The 20736-nt window shown below is 41.0% G+C and overlaps 1 protein-coding gene across 7 annotated transcripts in view; it reads left to right on the forward strand.

The window, feature by feature from the left end:
• LOC113033954 (connector enhancer of kinase suppressor of ras 2) overlaps positions 1 to 20736 on the forward strand; it is a 66961-nt gene that overhangs the window by 8929 nt on the left and 37296 nt on the right. For 6 of the 7 annotated variants that reach the window (XR_013900852.1, XM_080287562.1, XM_080287559.1 and 3 more), the window contains exons 2-7: positions 5075 to 5238; positions 12297 to 12499; positions 12722 to 12809; positions 13963 to 14004; positions 18481 to 18600; positions 20614 to 20673. Coding sequence is in view for 6 of the 7 variants with exons in the window: in XM_080287562.1 (XP_080143688.1) it covers positions 5075 to 5238; positions 12297 to 12499; positions 12722 to 12809; positions 13963 to 14004; positions 18481 to 18600; positions 20614 to 20673 (677 nt within the window). In the remaining variant the exon portion in view is untranslated. Of the gene's footprint in view, positions 1 to 1683; positions 1815 to 5074; positions 5239 to 12296; positions 12500 to 12721; positions 12810 to 13962; positions 14005 to 18480; positions 18601 to 20613; positions 20674 to 20736 lie in introns of those variants that run through there. The other variant, XM_080287565.1, reaches the window with a different exon arrangement.

The following is a 20736-nucleotide window of genomic DNA, read 5'->3' on the forward strand; positions in this document are numbered from 1 at the left end:
CCGGATCAGCTGTTTGTCCTCTAGGGGGGGAAAGCATTCTGGCTCATCTGATTGGCTAGCAGCTGTGTGTCACTCTGTGGATGTATGCGTGCGTTTTAATGCATATGCGAGTGCGAGCGTGTGTAAGTGCATATATTTGAAAAAAAAAAAAACTCCTTACAATGTGTGTGCATAATCTCTTTGCATCTAAATGTGTGTGTGTTGCAGAGGTGGGAAATACTATAGCTATGGTATAGTAGGTGGTTTTCCCCAGGAGGCGCTCTTAGTCAGCCTGGACCTCTGATTCTTCATTCATCACATCTCCATATAATTTACAGTACTGTGATTATAATCCTTATGCACTTCAAGCACAATGAGTTGGCTTTAAAAAAATTTATTTATCGATTAGTCCAGAATAAAAAAACAAATCTAATCAAAAATTGATTTACGCAATTATTCCATTAGGTTGAGAGTTTTTTGGGATACTTGGCAGGGAGAGTGTCCAAGCGTCTTGTGTGGATTTAGGCTGTCTCGGTGTCTTCTCCTTCTTCGTGTAATCCCGGACAGAGATAATCTTAAGTGCCTAAAACTCTTTCTTCCACCCTCAAACGATCTTAAACGTGCAATGAAGATATTACACTGTCACCAGAAATCTCATTCGCGTCGTGATGGAATAAGCTATAAAGGGGCCCAATTGCATCACGTGGTCCCTATTAAAATGTGTTTCCCTTGCGCCGGAAGGAGAAATGGGGAAGGACAAGGGCACGGAGGGAGTGGCAGAAAAAGAGAGGTATTAGTTGGAGAGGAAGGCTCACCTTTCTTGTGGACATAAAGACTTCCATCTGTGAGATAGCCAGCACAGTTTTTTCTTCCCTCGCCTCTCACAGTGAGGGTCAGGAGTAAAATATTCAGGCACCCTATTTATTAGCTGCAGGCTGTCTTTCTGCTTTATCTCCATGTTCTCTACTTCTAAAGCTGGCGGCCGGCTAAAGGAGACTGCAGAGCGAGTCCACTTGTGCGTGTCTTTGCCAGCTCTGGTGATGATTTATGAGACTGTACTAGACTGTCTTACCACAGCAATGAACAGGGTGTATTCAAAGAAAAACTAAAGCTAATTTGAATATAATACTAGAATATAGCACTGCACTTGGCCTTACTCAAGCATTTGTCAACAAGAGCAGGCTTGTAAAACAAATGGAGTTTCTTGTAATTTTTTAAAGTGGCCTTTAGTAATAGTTCTCCAGCTGTTCTGAAGCTCTTTTCAAGGTTTTTCTTTAGGCATTGGCTGCTTTTTCACTCATTTAAACTCCAGTTCTTATATTTGACCATTTTCAGAGGGATGTTTTTTCAGTTTGTTTGTTAAGCCACATAACAGTGACCAATGAATCATTCGAGGATAAAAAGAAACTGTCACGGCTGCCGGCGTGAGCCGTGTGGTGTAGGAGGAAAAGAACCCAAAATGCAGGCAGTTGACTGGTGATGAGAATGAAGTTTTATTTGCAGAAGTGGAGCGACTGAACAGGTAGTGAGACAAGACGAATAACTGAAAAAACCTAGACTGGGAAAACTAAATAACAAACCTAAGCATGAAACAGGGAGCGGACAATGCAGAGAGCCGTAGTTACACCGAGAAACACAGACGATCCGACGATGAACAGAAGCCAACACACACTATAAATACACACTAGGTAATGAGGAGATGACATGCAGGGGTGGACACAGCTGATACTAATGGACATGATGAGAGGCAGACCTACAAAGTAAAACCGGAAACACCCAGACTGTTTTGCAACAAAAACACAGGGACCTGAACGGAGCACAGAGGGGAGACACAGGTAGGGATAATAAACACGACAACCAACCCAAAGAATTAATACAGAATCAGAATAAACACCAAACACAAGATGAACCCAAAAAGAAACACAAAACGCTGGGTCAACGACCCAGGATCATGACAGAAACAACTCAAAGGGCAAACCAGCACTGCATCTAAACACAGCAGACAACTTAGCAAAGTGTTAAACTGTAATGCAAAGACATACAATTTCTTTAGCCGAATCTTTAAAAACTGCCAAACACAGGAAATAGTATTTTTGCACCAACACTGTGATTCCCAAAGAACTAAAACTTGTCATGTTTGGCATACTTTTGTGCAGTGTGAAAAAAAATTTCAGGAAAGTGGAGAAGTCGAAAAAGCTGCAGGCCAAAAAGAAATGTGCATCAGTTGAACAGTATCTGAAATTCGTGCACATTCTTAAGAAACAAGAAAAAATCCAGTGAAGACCTGACGGAGGACCAAAAGATGCATCTGGCCCTTCAGTTGTTCCATTTACTGTTGTACTGATCAGAAATGGTCTCTGTGGAGGAGGAGGGAGAAACAGGCTGAGGCATGCCAGATTACACAAGAACACCACTGAAAATAAGTGGCAACAGGTCTGATATATCGATGAATCCAAATGTAACATTTTTGGTTCAAATCATCATGTATGTATGGTCAAGGTAGAGGCATGACAGTGAGTGTTTGCAGCCATCTATAAAAAACAGGATGGAGGCTCTGTCATGGTTTGGGATGCATTTCAGTCAGTGGTGTTGGAGATCTTGTCAGAATTGATGAAATTATGAGCGCAGAAATTAATGAATGAATGAATCTCACTGGCAACAGCTTCACTTTTCAGCACGGCAATGACCCCAAACACACTAACGATGCAGTAAAAGCATTACTGGAAAGAAAAACACACCAATCCATGACACTATCAATCATGGACTCACCAGCCCAGAGCTCTGACCTCAACATTATTGAAGCAGTGTGGGATCATCTTTATAGAGAACAGAACAGAACACAGCCAACAGCCAAAGAAAAGCTTTGAACGTTCTTCAAGAAGCCTGGAGAATTATTCCTGAAGACGACTTAAAGAAATGACAAGAAAGTTTGCCTGGGAGAGTTCAGGCTGTGATGAAGAGTAAAGGTTGTCAAATCAAATATTGACTCATACAAACTGGGTTTTTTTTGTTTGTTTTTTTACCTTACATATCCTGTATTTTAATTATTTTAATTTCCTATATTCCTAGCAAAATGGAGAGAAATAGTTCAAAACAGTTTACACACCATCTAATATGTCTAACCTGGCCATGTCTTATATCTTAAAGGTGTATCAAATGTTTTGCATTTAATGTTATAATTTCTTAAGATTTTTTCTAAAAAGCCATAAATATTTTTTTATTTAGAATAGAATAATCCTTTAAATGTCCCACTAGAGGAAATTTGGTTGTAACAGCAGCAAAAGAAAAGCACATATACAAACAGAACAGGACACCGAAAACAAACACACACAATTTTTACAGAAAAAAAATATTTACACGATGGACAATAGTTACAAAAACAGAGTACTGTACAGTTATTAAGATTAAAGTACAGATAAAAGTGGCAAAACCAGGTTGTAGTGTGCAGACAGAGCAGGCTACTGGAAGACGTTTAAATAGAATATTTAGAAAAAAGTACAGATTATGGATTGTACCTGTGCATTAAAAAGTAAACGGGTAACTTCCAATAAGTTCGTATATATAAAATGAGAAAAATAACAAGTTATAACAGTAGTAGTTGTTCGGTTGAATTTGAAAGCATGAATTGTTTAAAACAGGAATACACAACTGGTAGAAGCACCAGTACCTCAATTTTGTATTGTGTGCAACATAATAATTATAATATAGTACTTGAATAACGGTATTGATGTGTACTAATATTGCCTATATGAAAACAAATCCTCATATGCACCTAATTCATGTGCAGACTAAGTTATCACACAAGCCTTCCACGTTGCAACACTGTATCATTACCTGTGAAACACATGCTTACATGTGGGCCATTAGGGCTTTTCCACGGGGAACTTATTCTATTAAACAGTTTCCACTTGTGTTGCTACCGGTGTCACTGATGTGTTGCTTTTGAAATGGCTCTGCTGTGCTATATGTAACAACACTTTGTCTGCATGTCACTCAGAGCAACAGCAGGCTTTTTCCCCCCGTTCTGGTATCTCCCATGGCACACGAAGACCAAGAGATATCTCGCTCGAGTGTGTGTACTCTATATACGCATGTGTGGTGACTTTGTTGAGGTGCTACCGCACTGTCTGCTCTTAAGCTTTGCATCCCTCGGGCATCAGTGTTTTCCTCACAGCTCTGCTAGGCTTTAACAACGGGCATCCACAGAGGTGTCAAGACCCTGAAGAGCAACACTAGCTGTAATTGCATTGTGTTTGAAGTCCATGCTCATAGGGGGAGTGAGTGTACCTTATGTGTTTAACTGTGGTTCTGTGCATGTGTGTGCGCATGGATTTGCTTACTCTTGTGCAACTTTTTTGCTCTGTGTTTGCTCGTTTTGGAGCGGGCTCGTTCATTAGATCTGTGGGGAGATGCGCCTTTTTTGCTGACTATATTTGAATCAAAGCCAGAGGCTCTTACCGATCAATTGTATCCACCACGCCTATGTGCAGCTGATTGGCTCTGTGCAAAGCAGGCAGCCACAGCGTAACAGCAGCAAGTCATACGTCGATTTATTGTTCGCATCTTCCTCGTTTTCTTTCGAATGGCTCTTTAATTATGCAAAATATGTGTGAAATAGATTCTTTTCGCTCTAAAATCTCTTTTATTGCCTCTTGAATGTTAAAAGCAGTGGTGAGAAAAGACTTTTTTTTCCTCATCAAGCTTATCATCCCGTACAGAAAAGGTGTACCAACAGATGTGTTTTCTAGCTGTCAGTAAGTTGCTCATAGATCAGTCAGAGCTCCTGGCTTGAGGCTGCTGTTTATCTTTACTTTCTATTTGGCAGGCACAATTTGCATGTTTTTATGCCTGACTACAGTGTTGCATCAAAGTAAGCCAGGATTCGGTCTCGGGAAAGGAGCTCATTCTTGTGTCAGTCAGTCATGTCTGGGACAATATTTCCTAATCGTGTTTTCCGTCTTTGTCTCAGAGCAGAAAGCCTTCTAAATCACTGATTGAAGCCAATATAAATATTTTTCTATATACAGCTGCGCAAAGTGATAGACGACAGATACATCAACACATCCTAATCTGTGTCTGTCTCCACTCTCCTTAGGTCTGGATGACTGTCTCCAGCAGTACATCAAGAGTTTCGAGCGGGAGCAGATGGGAGGAGAGCAGCTGCTTCACATCACCCATCAGGAGCTGGAGGAGCTGGGTGTCACCAGGATAGGACACCAGGAGCTCATCCTGGAAGCCGTGGACCTCCTCTGCGCCCTGGTCAGCCTATGATTTTAAATGCACAGTACTGGATGGAGTGATGGTCAACAAGCTCCTAGATATGCTTGTTATCTTCTTTTATAGCTATTAGTTAGTTATAGTTATTGCTGAGATAAAATAAGCTTAAAAATACACTCATTAGTCATTTTTTCAGGCACACGCGTTCAACTGCTCTTTAAGGAAAACATCTACATATAAAGATGAAAGCATGGCTCCGTCCTGCCTTGTATCAAAGGTTCAGGCTGGCGGTGGTGTAATGGTGTGGGGAATATCCAAGGAGCTGGGAAAGAAAGCCACTGGACTTCTCTAAGTTTCTTGCTTAAACTGTAAAAAGTCCAGGCGCTTTCTTTCCAAGCTCCTTAGACTACCATTACTGGGATGACGGAGAACCTACACAGACCGTGTGGGGAATATTTCCTTAGCACCAACTGAGCCATCCCATGTGCATCCCTTTGTGACCACAGCGTCCACAGTGTGACCACAGTGATGGCTGCTTTGTCATGTCACAAAGCTCAGATCATCTCAAGCTGGTTTCTTGAACATGTCAGTGAGTTCACGGCACTCAATTGGCCTCTAAAGTCAGCAGATCTCAATCTGGTAGAGCATCTTTGGGATGTGGTGGAATGGGAGTTTGACTTTATGGATGTGAAGCCAACTAATGTGAACCAACTGTGTGATGCTGTCGTGTTAATATTGACCAAAATCTCTGAGGAATGTCTCCAGCACCTTGTTGAATTTGTGCCTCAAAGTTAAGGCAGTTCTGCAGGCAGAAGTGGTTTCAGTCTGGTGTACCTAATAAGGTGACTGGTGAGTGTATGTATGTCTATATATGATAGGTGAACATTTCACCAAAGAACAATCATTGTCTAGTGCATAAAACATATGGAAAATCTGTTAAAATCAACTCATTTAAAGGTATCGGGTTCATTGATTAGCCACCATGTCAACAACCCTCCTGTAACGACATGTAGATGGATTTGACAAAGTCAGGGAGCACTATGAACTACTGCACCTGTTTGGATACCACAATGTATTATAGTTTCTTCTGGTTTTGTTTAGATATATAAAATAATACATTATCTAGATATATGAGATATCAAGTAAACTGCTGTTTTTTGTTAGGATAAAGTTATTGTATCCTGTTAAAGGTTTTAAACCATAGCTGGTTCTAGTGTTGAAGCTGATTTTTAAAAAGTACATTATGTGCAAGTAGGTTTTACAAGAAGATATTTGCTCCTTTTTCCCAGTTACTTTAAGATGTGACTATGAGTTTTCTTCTTTTATAACTCACAGAAATACTAACAGGTTCAAAGGTATATATGTTGTTTTTTGTTTATTTTCCTCCACCAGTTATTGATATTGGCTTAAGAAATGACTGAAAAAAAAAGAAAATCATTCAGGCCTCGCTTTGTGTGTACTTCCTCGGTCATTGCTGACTGTATGTGCAGCGGCCCTGCCCGGGATTAGAGAATTAGGGAGAATTAGGTGCTACTCTCCCAGAGAGAGAAAGCGAGGGTGAGAGGGAATGGGAGAGAGAGAGAGAATGTAGAAAGAGTATGCAGGATGCACCTTATCTCCCATGCACACATGGGTGGATTAGTTGGGGCTGTTTGAATGTGTGTGTGTGTGTGTGTGTGTGTGTGTGTGTGTGTGTGTGTGTGTGTGTGTGTGTGTGTGTGTGTGTGCATACATGGTCGTGTGTGTGTGTGTGTGCGCTAATCAGCACCTCTTCTCATTCAAATGTTCCAGTATGGGAATGAGAGTCCAGCAGTAGCGATCACCATATGTCTGGAAATTTCTCACGGACATAAATTCTGAGTATCAGACAAAATGAGCCACTGAAGCTACCGCTGTGAGTACTTTTACTTTTTATTTGTTTGGCGTCATTCCGATCAGTTGCACTGATAATTAGTGAGACTGATGAATGGGTCAGCGTCTGATGGGAAAGCACACACAGTCAGGCATGTTTAAATATAGCCCACATTTACCCGTTTTTATAGTGTACTTAAAAACAGCACAGAAATATTATCCAAACTGACAATTGTAATGCTAAGACTACAAACAGGCTGCATTGTGCACACACAGTTTTTTTTATGTTCAGAGGGATTAGTACCAACATTTTTTGGTATGTTTAGAAAATCTGGGTAATCTGTTGGCAGGTGTACAGCTTGTCTGATCATGCCACTGCTCATTCCTTGCCCAGTCTCTCTTGCAGGGACGTCGTTATGATTCCAATTATTTTGGCTAATAAAAAAGAATAAATAAACCCAATAAATCCAAATCTTTTAAAAAAAACATATTTAGTGAGGAAAAACTTGAGCGCCACAGCTCTGTGGTTCATGTAGATCCTGAATATTTGGACGATAAAAGGAAATGAAATGTCTGGTCATAAAGAAGAGATGAAGTTGGCTCCCATGGTTCAGCTGGGATCCCTCTCTGGTCTGTCTGTTGATCTTGATCAATGCAGGTTTCAAGAACTGACTGAGCTTTCAGTCTTGCTGTAATTGTAGAAACGTTCCTTCTTTTATGCCTGTGCAATCAAATCTTGCCCCCAGCGTGTATACTAAGTAGAATATGTGGGTAGTGAATTTTCAGCAAGCTGTGCTTGGAAATAACTTAAAAAACAAAATTACTGCTCCTTCCTAACATGAAAGACAAAGATATTGGTGCCATTAAAGTTACAGGACAAAAATACAAACAAGTTTGTTGTACTGCAGTACAACCCTCACTATTTAATAGTGAGGGTTGTACTGCAGTATACATTATGTGTTCTGCTTTAACTGATTAATTAAATCGACTTTAACAGTCGGCTCCCACAACCCTGTTCATTTATGTGAACAGGGTTGTGGGAGCCAGGTTAATATAGCTCATATACTTCAGTATTTATATTTGTTGTTAAACTTGTTTTGTGTAATTAATAATTTAATAAGTAAATTCACGGTTATAATTGAACTAAAGTTATTTTCTTGCATTCGTGTTGGCTTGGTTAAGTAAAACTGTGAATACATGTGCCTTAAAGGCTTGGTTTGTAGTTAAAATCCCGGGAGGGAGCCACACGGTTTTTCTACCGTAGTATGTTTGTTGTTGAGGATAACTTAGACCTGATTACTCCTGTAAGAAGATTTACAAGCTGTGGAAAAAAATTTTGTTTGTATCTTTTCTCATCGGTGTCCCGTGGAAGTTTTTTTCTCTTCAAATAAACGTACACGAGAAAAGCACTGGAAAACTGGTCTCAGGACTATACAGGGGTGCTACTTAGATGCTACCTAAGTACCACCCTGCACCTGCTTTATCCTGCACTACCTAACGTTTGCCCTTTGTATCCTGTAAAAAAACATCCATCAGATCTAAACCATCAGCCTTATATAGGTGTGATATTAGCTCAGGATTTATCCCAAGGACAGCGATGCACTCTGGCTATCTGCGTGACAACTCACCTGTCTAAAAAGTTAAAAAGTGCATAGTATACATAGCCTTTAGGTTCTGACCTAACTCTCTCTAATTTTGTGGGTGGGGAATAATTAATAATTAAAGCTATTTAATTACATGAGTAAGTGTGTGTAACTACCTCTCTTCATTTGGAGACACCTGTGGGAGGATCCTGGTTTCTGTCTGGTGCTACAGGTACTTCATAAACTCAGAGGAAAGACTTCCACAAACAGCTTTAAGCAACAAATCAAACCTTAGCTCCTGTAAATTTTTTTGTCTGAACGGCTAAATTCATTAGGCCGTCTGGTGAGTCATGTCACTCCGACTTGTTGGAGACTCTTTTTTTTTCAGTTTGTTATAAATGTGAAATTGTAGAGCAAATGACAGAAGCAAGAGTGACTATTTACTGAATGTGTCTGTGGTTTGAAAGATTTGTGTGAACTAAAGGCTGAGAAACTGTCCACTGGAAAACAAACATGTCAGTGAGAGCTTTTATCACAATCATCTATCACTTTTGCTCTTCATTAAGGAATTTCTTTCTCACTGTAACATGAGATAAGTTTTGGACTGAGCACGTATCTGTGTATTGAAACAGCGGCAGCCATGAAAGATTCTCACTTTGACACTTTGGGTGAGTTTATGAGATTGATTGTGATTAGCTTTTCGTAACTTAACAATTAAAGTTGTTTTGTCATAATCTTCACTGATAATACATATTTTTTCTTTTTGTTTCTAACTCTCCAAATCTGCTTTTTGTCATTTCCTTTATTCTACTTTCATCTCTCCCTGCACCTCTTTCATTTGTGGGTCCTTCTCAGTGCTATCTTGTGACTGCAAAACAAAGTTAGTTGCAACATTTATTTCTTACCATGCTTACCAGCTCATGCTTGGTGTATTACTTGGTCTTTTAACTGTTTACCAAGTAGTTTGGAATAGACTTACAAAAGGGGCCATTACAAACAAATCAAGCTATATGTAGCTCTGTTTTTAAACATTTATTTAACTCACTGAACTGTAAATAGATGTCCCTGACAATCAAGGTTAAAAAAAAATCACCGTTATATTAAATGCAGTGCTCAACAGTCACAAAAATTACAGCAGGACTTATTTTGAAGAGATGCAAAAAGCCTGCAGTAAAAATATAAAATTCATTGGTTGCACAGAATCCATCTGACTAATTTGAGCATTGAGGCCAAATCTTTTTGCAGAAAGCAACATGGGCACGATGGATATATTCTTTCTATGATTGATAGACATTCTACATTTTGGTGCAAGCATAGTGCAAAAGCTTTGACCGAGGAATCTGCAGCTGAGCAATACTTTACTTTTCAACAGGGTTTTATAGTTAAGTCCCTCTTTTACCCAAACATGTCATAAATGATGTGTGATTGTGACTCAGTGTACGAACAATAGCAGAAATACCAGCATAGCAAAGAGGCCACTCCAAACATGGCTGCTATGGTAACCACATTGACATGAATGGCAGGGGGTGGGGTGGATGGGTGGTACTCTAATGGCATCGCTCTCTTACTGTATTGATCTGGCACACTCTCTCCATCACACACACTCACACACACACACACGCAAGCATTGCTAAAATTACTTCTCTCTTTCTCCAAAGTCAAAGTCATTCATGCGCTTTTATTCCCCCGCTTCATCTCAAGCGCTCTGTAGCCTGCAAAGAGCAGCACACAGCTCTAGACTGAATCATATGACAGCCTAATTACAGCTGTGCAAACCATTTACTCTATGTACATGCATGCATCTGCATTCGCACAGGAGATTATCCAGAACACAGTGTATGCATGACCCAGTTTCAGCAAGATGCATAGCTGGGTACGGTCTCTGTTCGTCTCGCTCCCCCCTTCTTGTCTTCTGCCTCTTTACTTCTTTAGTTGCCTCATCTCTCTCTTTCTCTCTCTCTGCTGCCACTGTGAAACCCTCCATCCTTTGTAGTCACTGTGGTCGTGACTGTGTAGAATAGATCTAGAGGCAGAGGAGGAATAGATACGTCTAGCTCAGCCTGTGGATCTGACTACACAAGGAGGCGCGTGTGTGTGCGTGTGTGTGCGTGTGCGCGTGTGCGTGTGCGTGTGTGTGTGTGTGTGTGTGTGTGTGTGTTTGTGTGTGTGTCAGCAGGAATCAGGCTCCGTCATACAGGACATGACTTGAGGTGCCTTGGGATGCTGAGCACAGTGTGGATTAGTGGATGTGTGTTTGTTTATTTAAAAGGGTCCCAGTGCAGTAATGGGCTACTCAGCCAGCTCAGTGTTTTTCTATTAGTGCAGTTAGTGGCTGTATGAATGATTATTAGTAATTCCCAGATGACATTTTTAAATTTCATGTAATTTCACCCGGAATAAGTTTTTATTTAACTCATGTTTCTTAAATATGATCTTTGCACATGATCAGCTAAGACTTGTGTAAAGATCATAGCTTTAAATAATAAGTATAAAAAAGTATTTAAAAAATAAATACTCTTACAAAATATACAAATATTTTTCAAACACTTAGTCTTCGAGTAAATTAGGCTTATCTATCACTAGCTACAGACATGTAAAAAGACTTTTCACAGACATCTCTGCAACCCAGTGAAAAACTAAATACACTTTGAGAAACATCTCAGACTCTACAGGCCTCAGTTAGCGTGCTGAGTGTAAAAGCTGATGACAGTACAAAGCCTTTTCTTTCATATACATTTTCTACATGGGAGTGGGGGAATAAAGATGAGATGTGTTGCACAGTGCCACATTTGGCAAAACAGCTCATACCAACTGTCGAGCATGGCAGTGGAGGGTGATGATTTCAGCTTGGTCTGCAGTGACAGCATCTGGGCACCTGACTGAAATCTGACCATGAGCTCATCAAAGAATTCTAGAGTCAGGTGTGACTCTAGAAAGTGACAGCATTTGTCTGACAGTAAAATGTTAGCTAATCGTGGGTTATGCAACAGAAAATTGATATCAAGTGCAGCAGTAAATCTACAATAGAATTAAAATATAGATAAAAAAAATAAAAGCATTTCAAAATCCAGACCTCAACCTGAGTGAAATGCTCTGGCTGGACCTTAAGAGAACTAAATGAACGAAGTGAAACGAGGTTGTGATAAAGAGAGGGCCAATCGTCCACAATGATGTGAGAAACTGATAAAGTATTCATTCAGAGATATCAGATGATACAGTTATTCACTGACTGTATATCATGTCTGTTATACAGATAAAGTATATTGGACTAAAATACAGACTAGCAGAAGGTGATAGCTAGCCTCACTATTCTTGAACAGAACAAAAATATGCATGTCAGTGCCTCTAGCTAGTCAGGTTAGCTTAACTTAGGAAAAAGCTAGCATGATTTTATCCAGAGTTTTTAAAAAAAATCAGCAACCCAAAACCCTATGTATATATTTCCTCTTTCCAGACCTTTTGAAATATATATATATATACATATTTAGGTTTTTGTATATATGTATATATGTATGTCTTCTAATCCCTACATTAGCTAACTTAAGTTAAGCTCCTTGCTCTTTGGCAAAGCTCCTGACTCCACAGAAGGTCGTGACGTTTTTATCCAACTTCAAATTCTCAGGATAAACATATTTTCTGATCTCAGTTTGTCTGTTTGTCCTGCAGAACTACGGACTAGAGACAGAGAACCTCCGGACTCTATCCCACAAACTCAACGCTTCAGCAAAGAACCTCCAAAATTTCATCCTCGGCAGACGGAGGGGCGGCCATTATGATGGGCGAGCTTCCCGAAGGCTACCAAATGATTTTCTCACTTCAGTGGTGGATCTAATTGGTGCAGCCAAGAACTTGCTAGCTTGGCTTGACAGGTGGGGGATAACATATGGAGATTAGATTGTTTTGTTTTTTTTAAATTACAGTGTTAATGAATAAATGAAATTGCAAATATTTTAAAAAAAAAACACCAAATGCCAATATTTCTCAAAAATTGTTCAGGCAAACATTTTTTCTCTAAAATTGTTGGATGTTTTGTTTTTACACAGCAGAAACATTTCTCAGGTTATGATCCCTATTATTCTTTATTTTCTTAGGTCTCCGTTTGCCAGTGTGACAGAGTATTCATTACTGAAGAACAACATTGTGCAGCTCTGCCTAGAATTAACCACCATTGTACAACAGGTGCTTTCACACACATTCCTGCAAACATTACACAATACACCATTTCCATATCCATTAAAATAAAGGTCATGATTTGAATTTAAGGGTCAACACTAGAGCAGGATTGGATTGGAGACATCAATATGTATAGAGCTTTTGTTGCCTACAGCTGGTTTCTATAGATTTGAGCACGTGTGCAACTTACATGCATTGCCACAGGCTGTTTGCAGCATGGCTGATGGGACGAGTGGCTCTCAATAAAAGCCTTAAGCAACATTCTCATCGACTCACTGTTAGACATCATCCCTTGCCTAACTTAGGCTCTGTTGAACAGTGAACCAGAGGTCTCTCATCCCTATAATTCCCTGTCCTCCTTCTGCTTCCCCTCTGGCTCGATTCCTCATGTTAATGTACCACATTGCGCGCGCGCGCACACACACACACACACACACACACACACACACACACACACACACACACACACACACACATATCCAGCATACTCACTCTGGTACTTTAGCCATCTCATTGTTTGGACAGAAACTATGTCTTGGACCCCATTCATATCCTCCCAGTAAGAGCCTGCTTAGAGTGTATGTGAGAGTGTGTTTGTACTTGTGCCCAGAATGAGTCCTGGAACCGAGCAGATAACACCCATCCCCTGTTACAAGGGCCAAAGAAGAGCGAGGAGAAAGAGACCACCGCAGGTCCACAATGGGCCAAATGAACATGTGGCTGCCAGGGTGCAGCGAGACAGACAAAGGTGGCAGCGCTGTCCGTACTAATGCATCAGACAGATTAATTAGCTGCTACCGTGCACATCTGGTGGATTCAGTGGGCTGCCTTCTCAGAAATGCATTACCTATCAGCTGTCGGTGAATAACACTCCGTCAAGCTTCAAATAAAGTCATTTTATAAATCCAGATATGAATTTGATGCTCCAGACCCCAGAGTAGATCTAAAACTCGTCACTCTACTGTCAAACATAATGCAGAGGGGTTGTAACAAAATAGCCAACTGCTCAGGTCCACATGCCTTCCATTTCTTCCTGTTGGGCATCTCATTTCCTTCTTTCCTCAATGTTATATTTGGACTAGAGAAAGACACTTGAGCTGGAGTGCGGATGTACACATCGATGTTTTCTTAATGTGTTCCTCTTTGTTCTTTTCTACAGGACTGCACTGTCTATGAGACAGAGAATAAAATTCTTCACGTGGTAAGTTTTTTCTTATAATATCAGCGACCATTCAAAGTTGTCAGTCAGTTTTTGGGGTCAACAATGAACTTTCATGCTCAACTAGCTTTACTTCATTGTTGCACTGTCACACATGTGGTTACAGCACACATGAAACTGCAGCGCGTGGTAATCCGCATATTTCCAAGCAGCTGGCTCATTGCACAAACCTGCCATCTAGTATTTGCAAGAACAGAATTTCACATCTACCGGCAGACTTCTGCACCGGTTTTGAGAAATTAAAGCATTTAGAGAAAATCTGTGTGTGAAACAGAAAAAAAAAGTATTAGCTAAACTGGTGCATTTGAGTGCGCTTCAGTTAGACGTTTGTGTTTGTGTGTGGGCGTGTGTGGGCATATATGTGCGTGCACTTCAGCGTACTGTTTGTTTTTGGTCGAGTGTGTGGCACAAATTTGTGCATGTTAAAGTGCAAATGAGCCCGAGGCCTTCTGAAAGCTTCAGTATGTGTGCGTGTTGTGTGTCCATGCGCGCAAATGTGTGCATCCATGACGGAGAACTGTCTGCATCCACGTGTGAAACGGACTGAGCAGCCAGTGTCTGATTTGGGTTGACAGTTGGTTTAGGACACTTCCTGCTGCCATTCAAGGTCAGGTGGAGGAAACCAAATGAAATGTTAGCAGGGGGAGCTCACAGAAAAAACTGTTGACGCATCTTTTGGCAAAGAAAACGCTCAAGGAATGCATATTTTTGCACATGCACATTGGATACTCTGTAATCCATAAGCTCTTTGGTTGAGCTGTCATTTACCTCTGCTGTTACAGCCCCAATAATGACACAGGACAATGACATCAGGCAAATTCAAATATTTAAAGGGCTCCATTGCACACGCAGTTACATGCTCACAGCCATCAGTGCCCGACTAAGGGCCGCACATGATTAAGTCTGTTATGTGCGGGAGGTTTATGTGTGAAAGAGGGGAAACAGCATGAAGAGCGAGAGAGAGGAGGAGCTGTTTGTTTTTAGATCCAGCTTCCTCGCAGGCTCTTATTTACTGTGAGTTTTCCACAAAGATGAAGTGAAGGTGAGATAAACCATGCAGGCACACACAACAAACACAAATATCCAATCTTATCCCCTGTTTTTGAAACAGAATGGCACTTATATTTGGACTTGGACAAGCGCACTTGTCCCCAAAAAAGTTTTTCTATTGCACTGCTAGGTAAAAAAAAATAGGTTAGTTCTAGCCAATGTGTTATGTTGACTCGATGGAATTTTATTGTAGCTGGAAACTGAATTAGAGGGAAGAAAACAGCATATTTCTAACATTTGAATCCTAGTGACCCCTGAAATTAAAAATTATTTACTTCAAAATAACAGCAGCCAGATGTGATTCAGTATAGATGGTAACTTGGTACATTAAAGTGCGTTTCTACTCTACTAGAGCACTCAAAGCACTTTATAAAAAACAGACTATTTACTATTTATCTCCGATTGTTTAGATTTGACCTCCAGGTATAGCAGGGGGATATAAGTAGCATCTTCTCCACCACATAACCAGCAACAAGCTGGTTTATGTCTGTTTGTTACAGCTTCTACTAAAAGCTACCTGTTTCTCAGATGCAGCAAGGATGTTCGCCTCTTCAGCCTCACCCTTCTTCAGCAAGGTGCACTTAACTCACAGGTGCTTCTTCAAATTTTGAAGTAGAGCATGTTAGCGGCTGACAGCAGCTAACAGACTTATCATCACCCCAAGCAAGACTCTTTTTTTCTCTTTTTTGTCTTTTGACGCAACAATGGAGACAGTAACAGATTGACTGGAAACATCATGTTGCTCATTTCAATGCAAATGTAATCTGAGTACTGCTGCTTTGTAACATGTTACAGACAACATTGCACAAAGCTTCAAAAAAACAAGCAAAGCAATAAAAAAAATAAGTAAATTAAGTAAGCTTTTAGTAATTTGATCATATTTATAACTGAAGATTTAGACTGGGCTCTCTGATAGAAAACGAGTTAAACACACCCGTGAGTAACACTGGTTGATTAATTACATTTCCAGCGGGCTCTTTTTCATCCAGAGCTCCAAAACAGTGGAGCAAATGTAAACATACCATAACTGTAGGACACTGCGATACTATAGCCTATCGTAACAATCTCTATAAATATATGATTATTCTAAAAGGAAATGCTTTAAAGGGAGTGATTCTTCAAATTCTGCTCTCATTTCGGTCTGAAGTCTTACTTACAATGCAGTCATTTCACATAACTGGGTTTACAGTTTCACTCAAGTATTCTACTGTATGCAGTTTGATTCAGACAGACATACAGTATCTAAGAGTCTCCAGTGTATAGCCAGCATGGGGATTACAGACTGTTTACTGTAGTGATAGTTGTACCTATCTCAGCTTCTGCTCAATAATGCAAAACTCACTGCTACTCTGTTCTCTTTTAGACCACGGCCTGCAGCAATCAGATGGACAAGGATAGTGTGCGTGCGTGCGTGCGTGCGTGCGTGCGTGCGTGCGTGTGTGTGTGTGTGTGTGTGAGAGAGAGAGGGAGATAGAAAAGAAGAGCTATAAGATATGAATATGTGTGAGTCTGTGTCTGATGGAGCATGAAGTGTGTATGAGTGAGTGTTTTTTGTGCATGCATGCATAAGGATGAGAGGAATTACATAAGACTGTCCTAGTTGTGTGTTTTCCCTTTCTCTTGTTTTCTCCCCCTTTCCTCCCGGACTCCCGCTCCCACCTCCCTGCCTTTCTCCTTCTTTCTCTCTCTTCCTCTTCCCTTCTCTGCCTCTCCATCTTTCGCTCTGTCTTGGTTGATACTTGCTGCAGTGTGTGTGTGAGTATGTGAGAGACCATGCATGTGCAGAGGATGCATTATGCAACCGTGCTCGGTGTGTACATGTGCATGAGATAGAAGGCGCGAGTCGATGAGGATGAAAGCACATGAGAGAATGGGAATAAGAAATGTGGTGGTGGTGCAGTTGAAGGAGGGGGATTCCGCCAGAGCTTAATCCGTTTGGCAGTGTACTATGTCTGGCTTTCTGTTTGACTGCTTTTAAATCTCACGCCAGCCAGCCACATAAGTTAACCTCCCTATAATCTGTGCTCTGGTGCTGAGGAGGCGTGTCAGATCAAGGTCCAGGGTGTCAGAGCTAGAGGAGCTGAGAGTAGCCGCACTGGTGGCCTTTTTGTCTCTCTACTCGGCATTAATCCCGGGTTAGGACTATTAGTCTAATGATCAAAGAGGAGCACAAGTACAGCCCCAATATTGTCACTTGAGCTTTAGCTTGGCATGGCTCTGTACACGGGATTATAAATGCACCTTTTCTCATTGTTTCTACCCCTAACCAACCTTTAAACCCACCCTCACTAAAACTCAAAATGCTGTTTGGTGCCTGAGCTGGGTATGCCATTACATAACGTGAACATGCTGGCTAGAACATAATATTACTGTATAAACATAATACTAAGCAGACAAGGCGATCTTTAAATAAGTGACTCAGAAAAAAAGATGCAGGTGTGTGTGAGAGACAGCATCACATAGCCAGCTCGCCGAAGATTCTCCACCTTTTTCTTTCACACTGAATGAATCATAGGCTGTGAGCTGTACACACACACCGTGTGTATCACATGTGTGTATACTGAAGATCTCCTCTGTTCGTTTCGTAACTGTAATCTGGTAATTGCTCATTAGGACGTAGATCAGAAGATTATTTCATACAGGGTTCATCACTGCCATGCTAGTCACAAGCATACTGTAGCTGTAGTCTGTCTTCCATGTATGCCTGTTACATTTCAGCGTGTGTGCATGTGTGCTAGCATGTGTGTATGCACTACAAAGAGATGCTATGAAGGAGGATAAGCAGGGTAACAGTGTCTGTAAACCACCTGCATTCAATCAACTAAGATTAGAAGGCAAAGATAAATGAACTTGCATGCGTGACCGAGCACACAAACAGCCTGAAATATAGTCAAGGTTTATTTAGAACAGGCAAGGTGAGGCAATGCTTTTTGTGAGTGCTGCTTGGATTGGGTAATGTTGTTTGTATTAGGAATAGGCTTTAAGTGCAGTGTGGGGAAAAAATACAGCAGTTTTACAATTTTTCTTTTTTTGCTTGTTTCATTGATATCCAGGCAAATGTTACTGATAAAAAAAACAAATGGAAACTGTGCTCTGTAATTTAGACGTTAGAAAATGTCAACTGAACACCTCAGGCTGGCTAGTACGGCTGATGTGTTGTTCTGTCTGTGACGGTGTCTTGTGGGCATGCCTGCGGGCGGACTGTGACAGGAAACAGTTTGTGCGCTGGATTGATGGAAGTGGCGACGTGGAACAATCTGATGAAATAATGTCTGTTTCACCTCCTCCAGCTAGGTCACAGCATCCCTTGCGGCCCAAAACCAATCTCAATAACTTTCTGTCTTCCTCTTTTTCTGTCTTTTTCTTTCTTCCTGTCATTTTCCCTGCTCTCTTTGCCTCCATCTTCAGTGTAAGACCTTAGCAGGGATATGCGATCACATCATCTCTCTGTCGTCAGACTCTCTGGTCTCTCAGTCTGCCCATCTGGAGGTGGTCCACCTTACCAGCATCATGCCAAACGAAGGCCTGGTGAGGACCTCTTTGAAGATGCACACAATCAAACAAACTAAGGCTGTTTTAAAACTGCATATATCAACAAGTACTTTATTTCGACAATCGATTAAATTATATTTGTACTGTGAAAGGCAACCTGTAGTTGCATAGCATCTTCTAACCTAAAAGTCTTCCAGGAAGCACTTATACAGCTCTTAATTTACATTTTCCAGGCTCCAGGTCTTGGTTTATTTTTTGCAAGTATCGTAAAACTGTAGTCTCATAGAAAGCCCAGTCAAGTAAGAGTGCAGAATTTGGACTGGCGGTTTGAGTGTTTTGGTGGTTCTTGGCTATCCGGAAACTTTGTGTTAGCCTTTCCTTTAAAATGATCCATCTGTACAGTTGAAGTCTCACAGCAAATATTTCCTAACTAGGTCTGAAGTTCTCACTTTTCAGGTCAAAGGATAAATATGCAGCACTGTGCAGAGGTCTTGAAAATGCCAAAGAAGTTCTAGACAAAAAACTTGTATCCTGCCATTGTGTGCAGTGCATCCTGGACAAAAGTCAAACTGGTAAGCCTAAAAAACTATCTACAGCAGACGAGAAGTCATGTCCTTAAGAAATAGGAAAACCTCCAGCAAAGACCTGACAGAAGACCTGAGAAATGTATCTGGTCCTTCAGCTGATCCACCAACTGCTCACTGAAGCCTCATCAGAAATGGTCTATGTGGTAGGGTGACTGTCAAGGAAGGATGTAAAACAGAGAGAAACTGATAGCAAATTACACAAGAACTGGACTGAAAATATGTGGCAACAGGTCTGATGGAGTGATGAATCCTAACTGGAAATTTCTGTTCAAGTAATTTTCAACATGTATGTACACGGTGGAGGCTCTGTCGTGGTTTAGGCTGCATTTCAAGCCATTGGTGGTGTCTTATCTATCAATCTTGTTCTTCTTCTTTGATCCCTAGCTGGCGTTAGGCCTGGATCGGCTCCTAAGCCAATACGCCAATGGTGGGTGCCAATGGATGTCGAATTTCCTTCACAACTCGTTTCCATGCATGACGATCGTTGGCGATTGTCCTGGCCTTGTCGAGATTTATTCTGCAATCTCTGACGTCATCTTCGACCTGTTTTAGCCATGTTTTCTTTGGTGCTATTTGTTGGATTCTCCACTGGGTGGGTCGTTTACACCAGAAGAGTTGGTGTGGTAGTCGGCTCGCGTCCATTCGACACACATGGCCAAACCATCGCGATCTGCGTTTTTGAATTTACTCCTCGATTGGTGGTTGGTTGTCGCACATCCGTCGGATGTCCTCATTTCGAAGGCGGTCTCGAAGTGATACTCGCAATATTTGCCGAAGGTAACGCATCTGGAAAACTTTGAGTTTGTTGAGGTCCACTTTGAGCACCGTCCACGTTTCGGATCCATAGAGTAGAATCGGCAGGATCAGTGTCCGGAAAAGGTGGATTTTGCTCGGGATGGAAATATTGGTTCGCTTCCGGTGTCTTGTCTATAAGGTGTCTGATTGGCAACAGCTTCATTTTTCAACGTGGCAATGATCCCAAACACACTTCCAGTACAGTAACAGCATACCTGTGTAGAAAATCACACAATGGACCTCTATCAGTCATGGATTGGCCTCTACAGAGCCTGGACCTCAATGTTATTAGAGCATTGTGGGATCATCTTTACAGAGAACAAAGCAAAGGGCAGTCAACGTGCAAAGAAGAGCTTTGAATGTCCTTCAGCAAGCCTGGGGAACTATTCCTGAAGACTACTTGTAGAAATTAGAATAAAGCTTGGCTAAGAGAGTTCATGCTGTATTAAACAATCAAGTTTGTCAGTATTATGCAAACTCTGTTTTTCCCTTATATTACTGTGTAAACCGCTCATAAACCGGTGCACCTATTTCCCATTTATCTAGCAAAATATAAAAACACGAACGGCAGCTCAAGACTTTTGCACAGTACTGTACATATGATGTATTTCCCTGTGCACTCTTATACTAAATCCACCCTGCCTACCTGTGTTTGCTTGCGCTTCAGGGGATGTATATAAAATCAACATATGATGGACTCCATGTTATCACCGGAACCACAGAGAATGTGAGTTTTTGCTTCACTCATTTGAAAGGTTGATGCTCCACCAACCCCAATATAACACCGATT

The sequence above is a fragment of the Astatotilapia calliptera genome, chromosome 2 (genome assembly GCF_964374335.1).
Source record: "Astatotilapia calliptera chromosome 2, fAstCal68.1, whole genome shotgun sequence".
NCBI lineage: Eukaryota > Metazoa > Chordata > Actinopteri > Cichliformes > Cichlidae > Astatotilapia > Astatotilapia calliptera.